At 62.9% G+C, this 19,296-nt stretch overlaps 1 protein-coding gene across 3 annotated transcripts; it reads left to right on the forward strand.

The window, feature by feature from the left end:
• Nucleotides 1-1,938: 1,938 nt before the first annotated feature.
• Nucleotides 1,939-19,226, forward strand: FZR1 (fizzy and cell division cycle 20 related 1). 3 transcript variants are annotated; one of them, XM_079115192.1, is made up of 15 exons: nt 1,939-2,134; nt 4,419-4,498; nt 13,089-13,192; nt 13,557-13,682; nt 13,797-13,860; nt 13,934-14,061; nt 14,471-14,553; nt 14,900-15,083; nt 15,646-15,711; nt 16,407-16,509; nt 16,590-16,774; nt 16,982-17,215; nt 17,437-17,541; nt 18,401-18,493; nt 18,569-19,226. In XM_079115192.1, the coding sequence occupies exons 3-15, from the start codon at nt 13,124-13,126 to the stop codon at nt 18,608-18,610; spliced, it is 1,482 nt and encodes a 493-aa protein (XP_078971318.1). In that variant the 5' UTR covers nt 1,939-2,134; nt 4,419-4,498; nt 13,089-13,123; the 3' UTR covers nt 18,611-19,226. The 3 variants fall into 3 exon arrangements, with proteins under 3 accessions (XP_078971318.1, XP_078971317.1, XP_078971319.1); XM_079115191.1 differs by lacking the exon at nt 4,419-4,498; XM_079115193.1 differs by lacking the exons at nt 4,419-4,498; nt 18,401-18,493; nt 18,569-19,226 and adding an exon at nt 17,915-18,392.
• Nucleotides 19,227-19,296: the final 70 nt, after the last annotated feature.

Here is a 19,296-nt window from a genome sequence, read left to right on the forward strand (position 1 = left end):
TTTGTAATTTTCAAAATCTAAGCAATTTAAATGCAAAGGGAATAAAGCTGAAACTTTGATTCAGTGCTTGGAAAACTTTTAAGCCTTTTGAAATACCTGGGAAATGCAAATCTATTTTTTCCTGCTATAAAATGTACAAAGAGATGAAGGATTTCTGATGAAAATTAGCATCTCAGTGGAGATGGGATGTAAATGACCAGCACACACTGAATTGCAAGACTGAGTTTGAGAAAAATGACATAAAATACCCCATTAATAGTGGTTGAGTTTGATTACATGTTGAAACAAAAATATTTTAATAAAACAGTACTTAATTAAAATGAATTCTGCCAGAATTTTTCTTTTACATGTGGCTACTAGAAAATTTAAAATTCCTAGATGGATCATGTCACATATGCCGAATGACTCTGCTCCGGACCGTATGATAGCTGCAGAGCTCCTGGAAATCAGGTATTCATAAAGTACACATCACTTCATACCAAAGGGGCAGAAGGAGAAACTAGGTATTGTGGTGTCCACTCTTCTTGCAGGTCTCCACCCAAATGTCATTGTTGCAGGGAGTGTCAGGGCATGGCAGGAGGGACTCCCACATCCCAGGAGGTCCCACACCCATGCACCCACACTTAATATGCCATTGTCTGCATGGGCCATTATCCATTCACCAGCTGAAGGATGTTTGGCTTGTTTACACATGTCAACTACCATGAAGAGTCTACCATGAACATTTGTGTAGGAGTTTGTTTTCTGCAGTGCTTGGACTTGAACCCTGTGCCTCACCCATTTAAAATTTTTGAGACAGGGTCTTACTAAGTTGCCCAGGTTGGTTTTGAACTTGGGATTCTCCTGACTCAGCCTCCGAAGTACAGGCGTGGCCAAGTACCGGCTGGAGTGGATGTGTGTTTATTCCTCTTCAGTAGATACCTAGGAGCAGCATTACTGGGTCACGTGGTATTTCTATATTTAACTTTTTGAGGAACTGCCAAAGTGTTTTCTACATTGGCTGCACCATTTTACAACCTCGCCAGCAGTGTAGGAGGGTTTCTATTTCTACACATCCTTGCCAACATTCATTTGCTTTCCTTTTTCGACTATTCTGATTTGTTTTGTTTTGAATCAAAGCCAGTCTGGTAGGCATGAACTAGTATCTCAGCGCGGCTTTGATCTGCATTTCCCCAATGACTGAAGATGCTGAGCATCTTTACATGCACCTATCGTTCATTTGCATCTCCTCTTTGGAGAAATGTCTATTCAGATCCTTGCCTCCAGTCCCGCATTTTCATGCGGTGCTGGGGATGGAATCTAGGGTCTGACGCGTGCTAAGCAAGGGCTTCACACTGACCCACACCCCAGGTCCAGCCTTTGCCCATTTTTGAGCAGGGATCTTTTTAAAAATGCTTTTGTTGTTTATTTTGTTGGCCAGGGGTCTCCATCGGGCTCGTTCTGCTGTTTGATGAGGGCTGGGAGGAGCACTCCGTGGGAGCCAAGCGTTTGCTGAATGACGGTCCCAGCAGTGGAGTTTCTTGGTGTTGGGTCCCCTCCGCCTTATTACGCGTCGTGACTGCCTCACTGAGGTACGAGCCTGCCTTTGGTCTACCATTTCGGGGTCCACTCCTCGGGGTCCAATACCTACACCGTATTCTAACAGGAGCCACGCCCTCCACGGAGCAGAGCCATTTCCCCATTCTCTGCGCAGCCTCAGCTCTTCGCCCGCCCCTTCCGGCCGCGGTTGCCCTTGGCAACGCGTGGCGCCTCGCTTCCTGTATTGATTCGAATAGCGAGAGACGTCACGTCCTCCCGAGATGCTCCACGCGCGCAGGCGCAGCCTCCCGGAGTGGGCGGGGCGGGGCGGGGGCGGGGGCGGGGCAGGGCGGGGCGATGGCACGCAGCGCGCCAGCGTGGGGGCGTGGCGGCGGGGCGGGGGCGCGCGCGGCGGGGCGGGCGCGCGCGGCGGAGGGAGGGAGCCGGGAGGCCGCGGAGCAGCGAGCGCCGCCATATTAGGCACCGCGGAGCCCGGGAACCCGTCAGCGGCGGCCGCGGCCGGGCCTGGCGGAGCTGCGGGGGCCGGAGGCGGGTGCGGCACGGCGCCGGGAGAGGCGGGGCCGGCGGGAGCCAGCGGGCGACGGGAGCGAGCCAGGTGAGGCGGCCGGGTGGGGGGACCCGCCCCCCAGGCCCCAGGCGGCGACGGGTCGACCGCGACCCCCGAACGTAGCCGACCGCCGGGCCGCCACCCCTCCGCAGCCCGGGCCCCTGCAGGAGCCTCCAGCCCCTGGTCCGCGCCCCAGGTGCCCGGGCCGGTGACCTCAGCATCCCCACCGCCCGTCCCAGCCCCAGTCCGAGCGCCGCCGCTCAGCCCTGCGCGCCCCCCGCTCGGCACCTGCTGCCGGGACCTTGCTGCCCCGCAGGCAGCGCCCGCCGTCCGCCCCAAGTGTCAGGCTCAGCGCCGCCCCCAGTGCCCGGGGTCCCGTCCACCTCCCCAGCCTCTCCACCAGCAGCCCCACGCCCCTACCCGGCCGCTTCTCTGGCTTGTCAGTCCCGGCCTTGCACCTTCCGACCCTCCCGGCCCTGTCGCTTCCCACGTTTAAACTGCCCGGCTGGCCGAGCCTGCTGTGACTCCTTCCCCGCAATAAGATACAGTATGAGTCCCGGGCACCCGGAAACGACCCGACTCGGGTGCTGGACCCTGTCCTCTACAGGGACACAAAATTGCCCAGGGGACAAAGTTTGAGTGCTTACATGGCCCCATCCCACCGGACCCCTCAGATTTCTCTTCTCCCACCCTGCTAGCCCTGCAGCCAGTGAGTCCCTCAACACTCGGCTTTCCCATTTCAGAGTGACCCTACCAAAACCAGAGACAGCCTATCTGCTGCCCAGCCTCCCATCTGAACCCCCATCCCTCCTGGCCACCTCTGACCTCCTGCATGTATTGTCTGCCCCCCACCCCGAGCCATTTCCCCTACTAAAGCCTATGGACACCCCCTTTCTAGACCTGTTCCTGACCCAAAGCCTGAGACCCACCCATGTGCAGATGCCTAAACCTGTTTTGGTTTTTCCCTGTTTTCTCCACCCAAAATTCGTGCCCTGAATCCCGGCACTTCTCTGGTTGGGAAGCAGATCCCCCAACCCCAGGCCACTGATGACCTCATCCTCCTGCTGGGGAGGCCGCTCCCCCAGCCTTCTCACCAAACTTTGGATGTGGGTGATTTGCCTAATGAAAAGCCATTCAGGCAGAGCCCACAGTGCCACCCAGGACCAGGTCCTGAAGGAAGGACTGTGAAGTGAGGAGGTTGGGCAGCATCTCTGATGGTGGCTGGATGTGCCCCCCGGGAGCTCCTGACCGATGTCTCCTGAGGACTGTGCCCAAAGTGGTGCAGGGTGCTTCCAGAACGCATCCAAGGCCATTGGTCACACAGAACTTCTCATGAACCACTGGGCCCATGTCAAGAGCGAAGGGTGCCGTCTGTTTTGGCAGTGCTGGGCTGTCACAGGGGTACCGGGCACCGTGTGGGGAGCAGCTGCGCTGCAGGGGACTTTGTGAGGCCCAGGCTGCCCCAGAGAACAGAGCTGTGGTCTTCAGTCCTGCTCCCAGGATGCCTGCTTTGCTGGTGGCGATGTCTCAGCAGTGTGTGCTGGCCGGTGGCTCCTCTGACTGTTGCCCCGGTGAAACCTGGGACTGCCCTGGCGGGGTAGTGATTGATCTGGGTGTAGACAGGAGGCCCCGGAGGAGATGGAGAAGCCTAGTAGGACTTCTGAAGGGGTCTGTGTCGGTGCTCGAGCTGCTTTCTCTGTTCAGCAGGAAGTGTCACCTGTTTACTAGTCCTTGGGGTTCCTGGTGGGTTGGATTTTGTGTGTGGGGCACGTCCAGGCTTGGGGGGCCTGGAATGGGTTGGTTGAGAGGAATGAATATCCAGTCACTCTGTTTGGTGGGCTAATCCTGGGGGCTCCTGGTACAGGCACTTGGGTGTGGGGAACTGAACACCTCACAGCGCCCTTGCCTGCCTTCCTCCAGAGCTGGGCCAGTTCAGGAAGGCATCTGTGGTTGTTCCAACTGGAGGGACCCTGGCACAAAGTGGGTGGAAGCTGGAGACTGCTCAGCACCCTGCAGTGCCCAGGACCCTGCACCCCCAAGAACGACCCTGCCCACAGAGCTGGGGGCAGCCCCACGGGGAGCGCAGACTGAGCCTGTGGTGCTCGCTATGACTGTCTGGTCTCCACCCTGTCCCCAGCTGGGGCTGTGTCCTGAGGAGGTTGCTGCTCCCAAGCACATGCTGGGTGTGAGCAGGCCCCTGCTGGAGGGGTCACAGGGAGCATGTGGCTTCCCCTCTTTTGTGTCACCAACAGCTCCCTGTGGCCCCTAGTCACCTCCTGCTCACCAGCTCTGCCCATCACTGTTCTGCCCACACCTCCCTTTTGCCCTGCAGAGCCTGCCCTGGCGACCCGGATGCCTGTCCAGTGTGTGCTGTGGTGAGGGCTGGGGCAAGCCCAGAACCAAAGCCCCCATGTGAACATTCCTGCCCCGTCGACCTCACCTGTGGGAGGAGGAGACCCACTTGCCTCTCCTGCCGGGCTTCATCGGCGTTCCCAGCAGTCTGTGCATGCGCTGCGCCCAGGCTTTGGGAGTGAGCCCGCGCCCTGATCCCTGCCTGACCTGCTCATCCTTCAGTTCCCTTCTCTACCTTGTTTTAGAATTCCATCCATCTTTTAGGTTTCTGATCACAGTGGTGTGCACACAGCTGGCACGCCACACCAGTGACAGTAGGAACGCACAGTTCAGGTTTTATATGTTTGCCAAGTTGGACAGCCGTCTCCGCTGTCCACTTGTAGAACCATCCCTCCAAAGAGGCCTGTCCCACGAGCAATCACCCCGTTCCCACCCTGGCCCCTGGAACCCATAGATCCCTTCCTGCCTCTGGACTCACCTACCAAGGGAGTCATGGTGTGTCCCTGTGCATCTGGTCCTCACGGCGCGGTGCCCTCCAGGCCCATCCGCGCTGCAGAGTGTTAGAGCCTCACTTCTGCCTGTGGCCGACTGACCTCCAGGTGCGGGTGGGCACCAGTGGACGCTGGGCAGTGCCTGAGGACCTGGTGGCTGTCAGGACTGGAGTGTCCTGGCATGGAGTGGGTAGAGCGGGGATGCTGCTGCTCACCTGCAGTGCCCAGGACAGCCCATCACAGAGCAGCCCCTGCCCTTGCCACGCTGGGATGGGAAGGCCACTTGAGCACCCCAGGCTACTCCCCTGAGGTCCTTCCTTGGACCTGTGGGTGGGCACTGCAGTGGCCCTAGCCAAGGGAGACCTTCTGATGCTCTGAGCTTCTGCAGCAGGGACTGTTTGCCTTATGTGGGCTGCTGCAGAACCCATGTCACCAAGGCAGACTGGCTGGGTGCTGGGTGGGCCACGGACAGAAGCCCAGGTCTTCCTGCACACACCCTTTCAAGTTGGAGCGGCATTTCTCTTGGGGGGGCACTGGAGGTGGGAGCACCCTGCTGGCCAGGAACCATGGGGTGGGATTCTCAGCCTCTGAACCTCAGAGCCATGATGCCAGCTTTGTAGAGCCTGGAATTCTCCCTGAGGCAGGGCTGGAGGGATAAGCATGTGCTTGTGAATGAGTGGGTGCTGGGGGTGGCTCAGGCCTGGGCACCACCTCCTCGGGAGTGACTTGCTTCTTAGGATTCCTGTCGGAGCCCGGGGTGGGAAGCAGCCCCTATGCATGCCGGGCCTTTGGGCCATATCTTGACTGCACTGAGGGCTGAAGGGCCCCTGGCTATTCTCATCCCTGACTGGGGAGGCCCCGGCCTTTGGAGTTCTCGGTGTGTGGCTGGGGCTGCGTTCTGATCCAGTCACCTCCCCATGTCATCAGCCACCTGTGGGACTGACCGTTCGCCACTGGGGAGCCCTGTTGCTCTCAGTTCTTGGCTTTCTCCCTAGCGTGGGAAGAGGTCACTGGATGGTAGGATGGCCTCCAGGGTACCTGCCTGCCACAGCCTGCCTGTACTGCGCAGATAGAGGAGCAGGAAACAGGCTGTCTGGGGACTTGTCATGTGCCTGTCATTGAGCTTGTGGGACTGGCCACTTGCTTCCTGGGCACCCCTGGGTCAGGCTTGCAACTGACTGCTTCACAAGCTCTGTGCCCTGCCACAGCTGTACCTCTACCTGAGATGAAGAGACCGAGGTCCCAAGAGGTGCCCAAAGCCTTGTGGCCTGTAAGGGTTGAGGTGGCTCAAAGCCAGGGCTGGCTGTCCATAGCCCAGGCTCTTTCCCTCTAGAATGTCACCAGGGCTTGTGATTCACTGGAGGGAGGGAGGGGCAGGAAGGTTACAAGGTGGTTCCTGTGCCCTGGAGGTTTGCTGGCTAGGGCTGTGTGGTGGCTGGCATGGGATACCACAGGGCCTGGGCTCGAGGGAATGTTCTCGGTTGCTTGCATAGCTGCTTCTGATCATTGTGAAGCTGAGAGACCTGAGGAGGTGGTGGGAACAGATTAGTGGGGACAAGGTGGTGATAATGGTGATGTGTTTTGTGCAGCAACTCTGGGAGGCAGGTGAAAAGGCCAAATGGGTGTGCACGGGGAGCTGGACGCTCCGTGCTGCGGCTCTTTTCTCTGGAGCCTCTGCCCCAGCCCTGTAGACGGAGTTGGACCTCGTACCCCGCTGGGAGGAGGCAGCTGGCCCAGGTGGCATGGAAGTCTGGGGATGCCTGGGACCATGCTGGCCTCCTGGTTCTTGCATCTGGGTGCCCTAGACAGCAGTACTGTGCCCCCGAGAGGCTGCCCTTGGCCTTGTGTCACCTTGGTCCTTCATTGGACAGCTCCAGCTGAGCCAGACTGCAGAGAGCCCCACTGTTCTCTGTGGAGTGCTGGGCGTCTTAGCCCCGGAGCAGCCTTGTCTGGGGTCCAGAGCGTGGGTGCAGGGGCCAGACTGCCAGTTCAGGGCCCGGCTCCTCCCTCGCCGTGCCTGCTGCCATCCCCTCCACATCGCAGGGTGGCACTGGGCCTGTCTGCAGGGCTCATGAGTGCACATGGAGGGCTGGTCTGTGGGTGGCTGGGGCAGGGCCTGGGCCACACAGGCACCCAGGGGCTGGTTGGGGGCTCCCTGGGCTGGCAGGTGCCAGTCTGCACGTACTTGTCGGTCAGCTGCTGCTCCTGGAGGCCAGAGTCCTCCTTACGTAGGGATGATTCTGCTCCCAGGATCCACTGGGTGATGTCTGGGGACATGTGGTCGTCACTCCTGGAGGAGCCCCTGGCTTGGAGTGGCAGAGCCCAGGGGCGCCGCTGCACACCCTGCATGCCCGGGGCCCCACCTGAGAACTGCCCGGTGTCCACCGTGGCCGTGGCCAGGGCAGTCCTGGCCAGCCCACAGTCAGCCTGCTCAGCGGGTCACAGGTCTGTCATCACAGCAGCCGGCCTTTCTTTTGTTCCTTGAAGAGCTTCAGAATATGAAAACAGTAGGGACCAGTTTTTCAAGATAAGCAGGACTGGAAGGAGTCAAAATTTGGCCAAGGGCCTCTGAGCCAGACTGCTCTGTTCCTGGGGATGGTTTGCTGGCCGGTGAGGACTCTGGGAGAGGTCCCCAGGGCTGCCCGGGGCCAGAGAGGAGGCCAGGCCCTGGTCATGCTGCAGACCACCCTACGTTCGTACTGACCCTGGGAGCCTCAGGCTGAGCCTCAAGGTGGCTCCCTGCAGCTTCTGTCCCGTGGCAAGCTTCAGTGGCTCCGCCCACATGGGGGCATGGCCTGGAAAGCTGGTACCCTGCCCCTTTCTCACCCAATAGAGCACTCTCTGGGACCACACCGGCTTCAGCTGGAAGAGGGACACAGGGCACAGGGCTGCCCTCTGGCCACTTGGGCCTTGCTGGCTTAAAGGCCAGCCTGATCACTCCAGTGGTCTCATGCATGCAGATTCACCCCCTGGCCTGGCCCTGGAGCAAAGGATCGCCTGCAGCCCTGTGGACACCTGTCTCATTCTCTGCAGTGGGACATCCTGGCCTCCACCTGCTCCATGCCAGTGGCACTGTACCCCCCAGTGGTGACGATCACAAGCCTTCCTGGACACTGCTGGCATCCCCTGGGGCAGAGTGGCCAGGGCCAGAACTCCTGGGTACAGTGACATGGAACTGCCTTTGCTGAATTCCTGGTGAGAAGGAGCAGGAGAGCACAGGAACAGGAGCTCAGAGTGCCCAGAGCTGGACAGCCAGAGGGGGGACTGTGCATCCCTACTGTGAGCGGAACGGCACCCTGCCAGGGAGCGGAAGCCTGGCACAGGTCAGCCTCGCTTGAGGCCCAGCTGGGTGGGACCCCGGCTGCTCTTCACCCAGTCGTGCTGTGTTCCCAGAGGAGCAGTCGGAAGCGTGGAAGTGGAAGGCTTGTGTGTGGCAGTGGCAGAGGGGCCCCTGTCTCCATTCTGGGGGACTCTGATGAGAGCAGAACCTCCCTTTAACCCACGGTGACCCTGGCCAGCAGCTGAGGGTCCTGCCCCGCACACCATCTCTCAGGCAGGAGCCTCCCTGGGGGCGCCCCGCAGGCTGGCCCTGAGGGACTCTGCAGGCCTGGCTGAGGCTCAGCTGAGGCCCATCCGGCTCTGGGTGGGCTCTGTTTGCTCTGAGTCCTCTGACCCCGTGGAGCCCAAATGGTGTCCAGGCACACTGATGGCTCATTCACAATAGCACATTCGGATCTGTGCCCACCAACATTTCACTGTGAAACTTCCGCCACGCAGCCAGAGTGAGAAGGCGCTGGGGCACAGTCTAGTGCCCGGCGGAGGGGATGGTTTGGGTTTTGAACAGCTGACGCATCCACGTGACTCCAAACACAGGAAGTAAAAGTGGCGGCAGGTTAACTGGGACTTCCTCTGACCCGCCTTGTCCCCCTTCCCAGACCCGACCTCCTCCAGCTGTGCAGACAGCAGGTCCTTCCCACCTGGCTTGGCGTCTGCAGAGCCCCGCCAGCAGCTGCGCTCCCTGCGTGCGCAGCCCCTGCTGAGTTCTTAGAAGTCGGGGCTGCCTGCGAGCGCCTCAGAGGGATGTGCACTTTTACATTTTGCAGGCAGTTGCCAAGTCGTCCTCTCAGAAGCACCAGCTCTGAGCTCCTGCCAGCTTGTGCGCAGCTCCCCGCGGGCCAGCACGGGCGCTGTCCCCGTCTGCCCGTCTGCAGGGGCAAGATGCTCGGGCTTGGTGGCTCCGCAGCGTGCGGGAGCACAGGTGTCCTTTCTGAGGAGGGTCTGCTCAGACCCTGTGCCAGCTTGCTCTGCTCTCTGAGGGTGGCCTTTTCCTGGCTTGGCTGGGGTGGAACCAGTTCCTTGCTCTCTGGACAGCGTTCCACCCTGAGCCACGCCCGAGCTGTCTTTGTTCCCTTAAGTGAAACGGTGTGTCGCAGACATTTCCTTCTCCATCAGCGAGTCCCTGGCCCTTCCTCTTCGGGCTTCAGCCTTTGCTCCTCTCTGTGGTGCAGGTGAACTGGGGCCTCCCAGGACGCAGCCCCTGTGGCTTCTACGGCAGCTCCCCCAGGTCCAGAATCCTCCAGGGGTGCGGTGCGGCCCGGCCCCGCTGAGCCTGGGGCGTCTGCAGCGCCCCCAGCTCTGAGGCCCCGCAGCCCCGCTCGCTGCCCCTCATCTTTCAGCACGTCTCTCTGACTCAGACCCTTATGAGCCCACCTCCTGGGGGACCCTGCGGTGACACTGGGCCCCAGGTGACCCAGCGTGGTCCTTAGTCCTGTCGCTCCATCGCTTGCTGTGAGGGGCACGCATGGCTGTGGGGCTGGTAGCCCTGAACCCGAGGAGGCAGTGGTGCTGACCGTGGCAGCCACGTGCAGCAGTGCCCCTGGGCTCCTCAGGCCCCTGTGAGCTGCGGAGCTGACGGCGCTGCTTGCCTGTGGCGTGTGTGCCCGGCTGTCACGGCGGTGTTGGGGCCGCTGCCTCGCTCTGGTCAGGGGTGGACCCTGCTCATGAAGAGTTGGCTCCCAGTCGTCCTCACTGCCCCTGGGCTGATGTGCCCTCGTGTGTGGCCTTGACTGAGCAGGGCTTCTATTGGACATGCCCAGGAGCCCCCACCCCAGAGTGGCTTCCCTGAGGCAGCGCTGCTTTAGGAGGTGGCATCTGGGCCCCAGGTGTGACTCCCTGGCGAAGCATGGCTTAGCATGTGCTTAGCATGTACGAGGCCCCAGGTTCAATTCCCAGCCCCCCCCCAAAAAAAAGAAATCAAAAGACCTATAAATGTGTGTTGGGTTTGGCGCGGGGTTGGAACCCAGAGGCTCGTCACCACTCTCACACCCTCGCCTTTTCCAGTGTTTTATTTAGAGACAGGGTCTGCTGAGTTGTTTCGAGCCTCTCAGGTCAGTGGCTGAGGCTGGCTTTGAGTTTGTGATCCTCCTGCCTCAGCCTCCCGAGCCACTGCGGTTATAGGTATGGCTGCCCTCACCCAATTAAAACGTTGTGCAAGGTGGCGTCTGCTCCCTGCTCCCAGCTTCCCTCCAGTGAGCACCTGTGGGCCTGCAGATTCACAGCGTGCCTGAGCACCAGTGGGGACCGGAGGGTCCTCCGTGGCCTCCAGCTGCGTAGGCCCTGTGAATGGCTCGGTCAGCTCCTGTTAGTTAGCTCAGTGCCCGGGATTGTCCCCAGCCTTAGTGGGGCAGCAGAGCAGCAGGACTGGGCGAGCCCCCAGCCGTCAGGAGGAGCCTCTGGAGCAGGCAGTTGTGGCCCCTCAGGGTGTGCTCCTCTGGGCTCATTTGTCTCTTAGCCTGGCACTGTGGCCAAAGGTGGCCAGGCTCCAGGGTCAGGACACTGTCTCCCACCAGGAGTCCACCAGGACCCGGCATACGGGCAGCCACGTGTCCTGTGTGTGCGCCCAGGCCTTCAGGGAGTTGGGGGGCACATCCACTGGAGAGGGGAGACTTGGAAGGGCGAGGAGCCACCCCCGCCAGCTGCTCTGTGGCCCCAGTGCATGGAAAGCTGTTCACTGTGTCGAGCCACAGGAGGATGCTGGGGACTTCTGCAGGGCAGGTGGGAGGGGTGGGAAGTGGTCACCAGGAGGTGGCAGCTGCTTCGGGAGCCTTAGCTGGGATGGGAGGGCTGGGCCTGCGCCTGGCAGCCCTCCTCCTGGCACGCGGGCGCCCCAGGGGCAAGCCAAGCAGGAGCCCCGGTCCGTGCTGCGTGCTTGGTCTTGGTGCTCCAAGACCCCTCTGCAGGAGGGTGGCCCCATATTGAGGGCCATGAGATGGATGCTGGCCGCCTGCCACCAGTGGGTAGGACCTGGTCCTCTCTGCTGCCCTGTCACCATGTCCACTGAGGAGCTCAGGGTCCAGGGTCGCTCACCTGATTCACACCATCTCTGACTGTGGCCCCAGAACTTTTCAGAGGCCAGTGGGGCCGTGGGGAATGGAGCAGGGCAGATGTGTTTCCACCTCATGCCCGCGTCCTGGGCCCGCCCTGGGTGGCACGGCCACACAGTCTTCCTCAGGAGTCTGGACAGGCACACGCTTACACCCTCGCCTGCCTGCCTCAGGATCTGGTGGGCCTGGGGATCCTGTGACAGTCGCCTGGCACTGGGCCTTTTGGGACTGGCTCATCTCCCTGAGCACGGTGTCACAGCACATAGCAGGTCTCCTGCTCGTGGCCGAGTGACGCGCGACATGGACTGGACCCCATCTTGTGTGCAGGTCTCCTTGGGGACCCACCTCCTCCCCTGCTGTGGTCCCTGCTCAGCTGTCTGAGGACTGACCAGAAGAAGCGGTGGGGTGGGCGGCGGCAGTGTGCGCGGGGCAGCTTCAGTTCAGGAAGGGTGGGGCGTTGGAGGTGGCCCTGACGGCTGACAGCAGGGAGCGTGCGCTGGGGCACGGCACGGTGGGGAGTTCGGCCCTTGCCCAGTCTCTGGAGCCACGCGTAGGTGTCACCCTGCTGCTCCTGCAGGGGGTGCTTTTGTTTCTTGAGTCTTTTTTTTTTTTTTTTTTTTTTGCACCAGGGACTGAACCCAGGGGCACTCGGCCACTGAGCCACATCCCAGCCCTGTGTTGTGTTTTATTTTGAGACAGGGTCTCACTGAGTTGCTTAGGGCCTTGCCATTGCTGAGGCTGGCCTTGAACTTGCGATCCTCCTGCCTCAGCCTCCTGAGCAGCTGGGGTGACAGGCGTGGCCACTGCACCCAGCCAGGGCTCTGTACTTTAGAGCTTTTGGTTCTTGAAAGGGACTTTGCTTTTGTACTTGTCCCCTACTCTGTTGCTAACTGTGGCACCAGGTGGAGGCTCAGGGCTGCAGGCCGAGTAGCCCAAGTGGCAGGGCTAGGCTGCAGAGGCCGGCGTCCTGGGGGACAGAGCAGGCCAGGGAGCAGGGACAGCCTGGACGCCACACACTTCTGCTGGCACCTGTGCAGACGCCTCTCCCGGCCACCACGCAGGGCAGAAGCATGGCAAATGCTGATGAAACTTGGTTCACAAAGACGGAGGCCATGCCCGACCTGCCTGGGCTGCACCCCGCTCCCTCAAGAGGGTTCTTCTTGCCAGTGACCTGCAGGCCTCAGCCTGCATGTTGTCCCTCCGAGGTCTCCCTGGGCTGGCAGAGCACACAGGACCCCTGCAGGGTGTGGCAGCTGGTGTGACGGCCACATGTGGGCATCCCTGAGCCACTGCCCTCTCAGCCTGGCCCTGGACCCCACGTGCCTGTTCTTGGCAAACTCCGTGCAAAGAGAAGCAAAGCTCCCTGAAGCCCACACGCACACTCGCACATGTGCAGGCGAGGCTTATGGTCCCCGTGGCGTGTGGCAGCTCACCAAGGCCACTGTGTTCAGGGCAGGTCCTCGCTGTGTCACCTGCATCCTGCCAGCTCCTGGGTGGAGACCTCCAGGGCAGAGAGACCCTTCCCAGTCAGGCAGGGACCAAGGGTACAGACGTGCCCTAGGGCAGTAGGTGGGTCAGAGGGTCTGCAGGTGGGCAGGGAGGGACCTGGGCGCGCCCTGTCGCAGCAAACGCCCCTGTGGAGCAGCCCGAGAGGAGCTTTCTGTCCCTTCCCAGAGCCCGAGTTGTAGGAGCCAGCTCCACTGACACTGGATACTTGGCCACTCCTGTTGTGACCCTGCTGGCTGCTGACACTGACCTTCTGCCCTCCTGCTTCAGGCTGACTCAGCCGGCAGGCCCTGCCCTGCCCCACCATGGACCAGGACTATGAGCGGCGGCTGCTCCGACAGATCGTCATCCAGAACGAGAACACGATGCCTTGTGTGAGTCCTGCCTGCCACCCACGGGGCCCCAAGCGCATCCTTCCCCAGGCCCCTCTGTGGTGGCTGCTGGCCACTCTGGTATTGTGCAGCCTTGGCAGGTGGCCTGGTGTGACCTGAGTGCCCTGGTGCCCCGCGCCCCCTGGGCCTGGCAGAGGCCTGCTCTGAGACCGCTTCCTCTGTCCCTCTGCCTGGGTCTTGGGCCAGCCCAGCGCCTGCAGACCTGGGCCCCACCAACAGGTTCCAGCATGTCAGCTGACCAGACGCTTCACCCGACCCTCGGGTTCACAAACAGAGGCTGTGGTGGGAGAGGCTGGCCTGGGGCTCCTGGGGCTCTGGCTAAAGCAGCGTCACCCCCATCTTCCAGGTCTCAGAGATGCGACGCACCCTGACACCCGCCAGCTCCCCAGTGTCCTCCCCCAGCAAGCATGGGGACCGCTTCATCCCCTCACGTGCCGGGGCCAACTGGAGCGTGAACTTCCACAGGATCAACGTGAGTGGCCCTGGGGCGGGGAGGGCCCCCAGGTCCAGCAGCCTCTGCCTGAGCCCTGTCCTGCCAGGTCCAGTGGGTGGCTGTACACAACCTCATCTGTCCCCTCTCCTGCAGGAAAACGACAAGTCTCCCAGCCAGAACCGCAAAGCCAAAGACGCCACCTCAGACAATGGCAAAGGTCAGGGGTCCCCGCCCATGCCCCCACCCCCTGCGTCCGCCCACCCTGGGCTCACTGTGTGCGGTACCCACAGACGGCCTGGCCTACTCAGCCCTGCTGAAGAACGAGCTGCTGGGAGCGGGCATCGAGAAGGTGCAGGACCCGCAGACGGAAGACCGCAGGCTGCAGCCCTCCACGCCTGAGAAGAAGGGCCTCTTCACGGTGAGCTGGGGACGCTGGCTCCGCCTGGCGCTGCACCGCTGGCCAGGTTCCGGGGCCTCTGGTGCAGCGAGGCTGAGCACCCAGCAAGTGGGCGGGGGGGGTCTGGCCACGGCCTGGTTGCTCCCCTACCCCAGCCCCAAGTGTGCCCCAGATACCGGAGACGGGGGTCACCTGGGCCAGGCCAGGCTGTTTGCTGATCGCCCCCTGAGCACGTGCAGGCTGAAGGGACCCTGTGGCCTGGCCCCCTGCAGGAGTGCCCCCAGAGCCCCTCCTGTGTTGTCCCGGGTGGGGGCCTGCAGCAGGGTCAGATGGGGCCGCTCCCAGTGGCCCTGGTGCATGCCCATGGTGTCCCAGCCGAGGGGTGCCAGGCGTTGAGGGGGTTCTTGAACCCTGATGCCCCCACCCCCAGTATTCCCTCAGCACCAAGCGCTCGAGCCCGGACGATGGCAACGACGTGTCCCCCTACTCCTTGTCTCCCGTCAGCAACAAAAGGTGAGTCCCCGTCCCCTTGGGTGGTGCCGACCCTCTGGGCCTAGGAGGCTCCCAGGAGGGGCCAGCCTGGGGCACAAGCACCCCAGAGGGGACCCAGTGGCCCCTCGCTGTGCACAACAGAGCCCCGCGTCCTTGGGCACACCCTGGGGTACGGGGAAGCGGGGAAGGCATCCCCAGGGCAGAAGCACCTGTGGGTGCAGGGCCTCCTCAGCCACAGGCCCCAGGGATGGGAGCACAGTGGACCTAGCTGGCAGCAGGCCCAAGGCTGGTGGAGGTGCCGTCAGTGACTTGTGCTGTCAGAGGGCACTGGCCGCCTGATGCCAAATCCCTGTCTCACCGTCTCCAGTCAGAAGTTACTCCGGTCTCCGCGGAAACCCACCCGCAAGATCTCCAAAATCCCCTTCAAGGTCCTGGATGCTCCTGAGCTACAGGACGACTTCTACTTGAACCTGGTGGACTGGTCATCCCTGAACGTGCTCAGCGTGGGGCTGGGCACCTGTGTGTACCTGTGGAGCGCGTGCACCAGCCAGGTGGGCCCCGTGGGCACAGGCCGGCCCGGCTGGTACCAGTGCTGCAGGGACTCTGGGGAGGGTCCTTGCGGCCTCTCCCTGCCCAGCTCCCAGCTAGCCCTCAGCAGGAAGGCCTGGGCAGAGCAGCTGGACAGGCACGGCACTGCCCTGTCCCCAGGCTGTGGCTGGTGGCCGCAGTGCGGGAGAGTCCCCGCCTTGGCGGCAGCAGGTGAAGGCTCCTCTTTGCCAGAGTGCCCCACGCACCTGCCGGGCTGCATGGGAGCCAGCCTCCTTGGTCGGCAGTCATGGGCTCAAGGCCTGAGGGTTCGGGGCCAGACCAGCGCACAGGGCGGAGGAGGGCTGAGCACAGGGCACCCGTGCCCGCCCTGGCGTGCTGTGCCTCGCCCCGCAGCCTGCACAGCCTCCTGACAGCAAGCTCCTTGCCCCAGCCCGGGCTGCTCCTGCCCAGCCATCACTTGTCCCCGTGCTGGCCTGGGTCCTCCCCTGTGCCCAGGGCCTGCTCTGGTGCCCCACAGATCCTGGCTGTGAGGACCACGATCTCACGCTAAGGTGCTGTCCCCAGGTGACGCGGCTCTGCGACCTCTCCGTGGAAGGGGACTCTGTGACCTCCGTGGGCTGGTCTGAGCGGGTGAGTCCAGGACCCACCTCCCTGGAGAACACGTGTATCACCCTGGGGTGCACCCCTGGCCGTCCTGACCTGGGCATGCTCCTGGTGGACAGTGGCAGAGAGGAACACCGCCCTGGGACCCCGCTCACAGTCCCCCCAGAGCATGGCAGCAGCCGCGCCCTGGCCTGGCCACACACCCCTGCCCTGGAGGGGCCGGCAGGGCAGGAGGAGCGCCCAGCTCCTTGGGAGTCTGCTGGTGTTGAGGAACAGCCGGCCTCTGCCTAGCTTTCGCCACTCTGGGAGCCTGGGCCTCGCCCGCCCGCTGCCCTTAGTCTGGAAGCCCTGGCAGTGGCCCCATGCATCCTGAATGGACCCGAGACAGGCAGGGGAGCCCGCGGCCGTGCCAGCCCGCCCTCACGCACCGTGGAACCCGGCTCAGAAGCCTAGTGGGCTGCTTTCTGTGTGAACTGCGCCCATGTTGCAGCTGCCCGTCCCCAGCACACTGGCTGGGCCCTGACGCCTGAGCCCCCACAGCCCCGCAGGCCCTCCACCCTGGCACCCCAGGGGCTCCTCCGCTGCCTCCTGATTGCTCCTGTCGGGATGATTTGGAGGCACCATCCCCAGCTCATGGGCAGAGGAGAGCCAGGCGACCAGGGCAGGCTGCCTGTCCCCAGGCCAGGGCCTGACACTGCCCTCTGCCCTGCCGTTGCTCCCAGGGGAACTTGGTGGCCGTTGGGACACACAAGGGTTTTGTGCAGATCTGGGACGCTGCTGCGGGGAAGAAGCTGTCCATGCTGGAAGGCCACACGGCACGCGTGGGTGAGGAGCCGGGCCCCCTGCCCTCGCCCTTGGGTCAGGCTTCCAGGCCAGGCTGAGCCCCCTGCCCTCTGCTGCTCCAGGGGCCCTGGCCTGGAACGCTGACCAGCTGTCCTCCGGGAGCCGGGACCGCATGATCCTGCAGCGGGACATCCGCACTCCACCCCTGCAGTCGGAGCGGCGGCTGCAGGGTCACCGGCAGGAGGTGTGTGGGCTCAAGTGGTCCACGGACCACCAGCTACTCGCCTCTGGGGGCAACGACAACAAGGTAGGCACGGGGGCCGCCGCCCAGCCCACCTTCACGCCACGCCCGCTCCTCCCCTGCTGCTCGGCGAGCCCTGCTGAGACAGCAGGGTGACTAGGGTGTGCCCTGCCAGTTCCCGAGGGAGGGCCAGGCCCCAGGGCACAGGTGCCGCCTCCTCCCTGGGGCTGGCCATGGGGACCTGCGCCCAGGCTCACGGCCACTGCCCTCCAGCTGCTAGTCTGGAACCACTCGAGCTTGAGTCCTGTGCAGCAGTACACGGAGCACCTGGCGGCTGTGAAGGCCATCGCCTGGTCCCCACACCAGCACGGCCTGCTGGCTTCGGGTGGGGGCACAGCCGACCGCTGCATCCGCTTCTGGAACACGCTCACGGGGCAGCCGCTGCAGTGCATCGACACGGGCTCCCAGGTGTGCAACCTGGCCTGGTCCAAGCACGCCAACGAGCTGGTGAGTGGGCCGCCACGGGCGCGGCAGACGCCCAGGGCTGCCTCCGTGGGGAGGGGGTGGAGGAAGAAGCCTGGCGCCCCTGAGCACACTGGCCTGCTCCTGCCCATCCCTCTGTGGCCCCCACGCCCTGGGGCGACCGGGAGGCCCGTCCTCCTCCAACACACCTCCATCCTGGGCACAGAAACAGCTGCTGCGTCCTCACCCACCAAGCCTTCCCCTAGGTGAGCACCCACGGCTACTCCCAGAACCAGATCCTCGTGTGGAAGTACCCGTCCCTGACCCAGGTGGCCAAGCTCACTGGGCACTCCTACCGCGTCCTCTACCTGGTGAGTGCGTCTGGCCAGGTGCCTCTGCCAGACACAGGGAGGAGACTGCGGGGCCAGGCCTGCTCTGGTGCAGGCCATCCTTGGCTGAGAGTGCCTCACCCGCCCTCCCTCCTGCCCAGCTCCGTTTCTTTACGTGTGTCGCGTCACATAAGAACTAAGCCAAGGACAGCTAGCGTCCACCTCAGATAACCCAGGGCGTGACAGGAGAGCCCTTTGCTTGTAGCTGCAGAGGGCAGAGGGCAGGGGCAGCTCCCTCCAGATACCCTGGCTCTGTTTCTGCAGTGCTGGGCTGGACCCCAGGGCCTCGCATGTGCCAGGCAAGCGCTCCACCCCTGAGCTACAGCCCAGGCCTTTTTATCTTATTTTGAGACAGGGCCTCGCTAAGTTGCCCAGGCTGACCTCGAACTTGTGATCCTCCTGCCTCAGCCTCCCGAGTAGCTGGGATGACAGGCGTGGCCATTGCTCCGGGCCTCTGCAAGTTCTTTCCAGCAAACATGTTTTCGTGCTGGGCTGGGGTGTAGCTCTTGGGTAGAGCGCTAGCTTCAGCATGTGCGAGCCCGGCCCCTGGCAGTGCCGCGTGGCACAGTGCTGCCCGCAGCGTGTCCGCCTGTGCACGTCTGTGCCCCTTGGCTCCTGGGCGCTCATTCGACCGTCCTTTGGTCTCAATGCTCTGTCCTGCTCCTGCCCTGTGTGGCCCTGGCCCTTGCCCTCCCTCCTGGCCTCTGAGTCAGGCTCTGCCCCTGTGGCTCTGATGGCATCTGGCTGCCCACGCCTGCTCCCCAGCCTTGTGCCCCCAACTCTGTCCCCGGGCTGCCTGCAGAGACCCGAGGACATGGAGGGGTTTCTGTCCTCTGCACAGGCAATGTCCCCTGACGGGGAGGCCATCGTCACTGGTGCTGGAGACGAAACCCTGAGGTTCTGGAATGTCTTCAGCAAAACCCGCTCGACCAAGGTAAGGCGGGTGGGTGGGCCGAGCCCTCCCAGCCCCAGCCCAGGTGCTGGCTCGGCTCACGGCCCGTGTCCGCAGGAGTCCGTGTCTGTGCTCAACCTCTTCACTCGGATCCGGTAGAGCCGCGCAGGGCGCCAGCCTCCTGCAGGGCACAGACCCCGCTCCTCCATTCGCATGGACCTGCCGCCGCCCGCACACAGCCCAGAGGACGCAGCTGGGAGGGCGGGAGCTGGGCCTGGAGAGTCTGATTAAACGCCTGATTGTGAACCATGTCCACCAGTATTTGGGGCGGGAACCGGGGCCAGAACCCTCGCGGCGGCCAAGACCCAGTGCAGCCCGTCGGTGCTCAGAGCGGGATGGACGCCGCTGGGACCTGCCTGCTTGTGTCCTCGCCTCACTGGGCCGCATGCTCTCCTGGAAGCACGTGCCCCCCGCGCACTGCCTGCTGCGTCAGCCGGCCAAGGGGCAGCCAGGCCCGAGACCCCACGCCCAGCCGGAACCGCTCGGCGCGGCCTGGCAAGAGGAACCCTGGGCAGCAGCGTCTTCACGGCCATTTCTGTCGCCGCCCAGCAGTGGCTTGGTGCCGCTGGAGCGGCAGGCACCACGGGAGCACCGTGAGGGAGCAGGCCCGGCGCGTCCTGGACGACACCACGGGGACTTGCGCATGGACTGCCCGCACACCTGCGCCTGCTTCCCTGTGTCCCCTTTGCCGGCGAGACTTGAATGCTGCTGTGCCTGCAGGCGTGGGCATCCTGCCAGGTGACCACATGGCCAGCAGTGTGCGGTGGCACCTCACCTGCTCTTGA

Source organism: Sciurus vulgaris (assembly GCF_902686455.1).
Source record: "Sciurus vulgaris genome assembly, chromosome: 16".
Taxonomy (NCBI): Eukaryota; Metazoa; Chordata; class Mammalia; order Rodentia; family Sciuridae; genus Sciurus; species Sciurus vulgaris.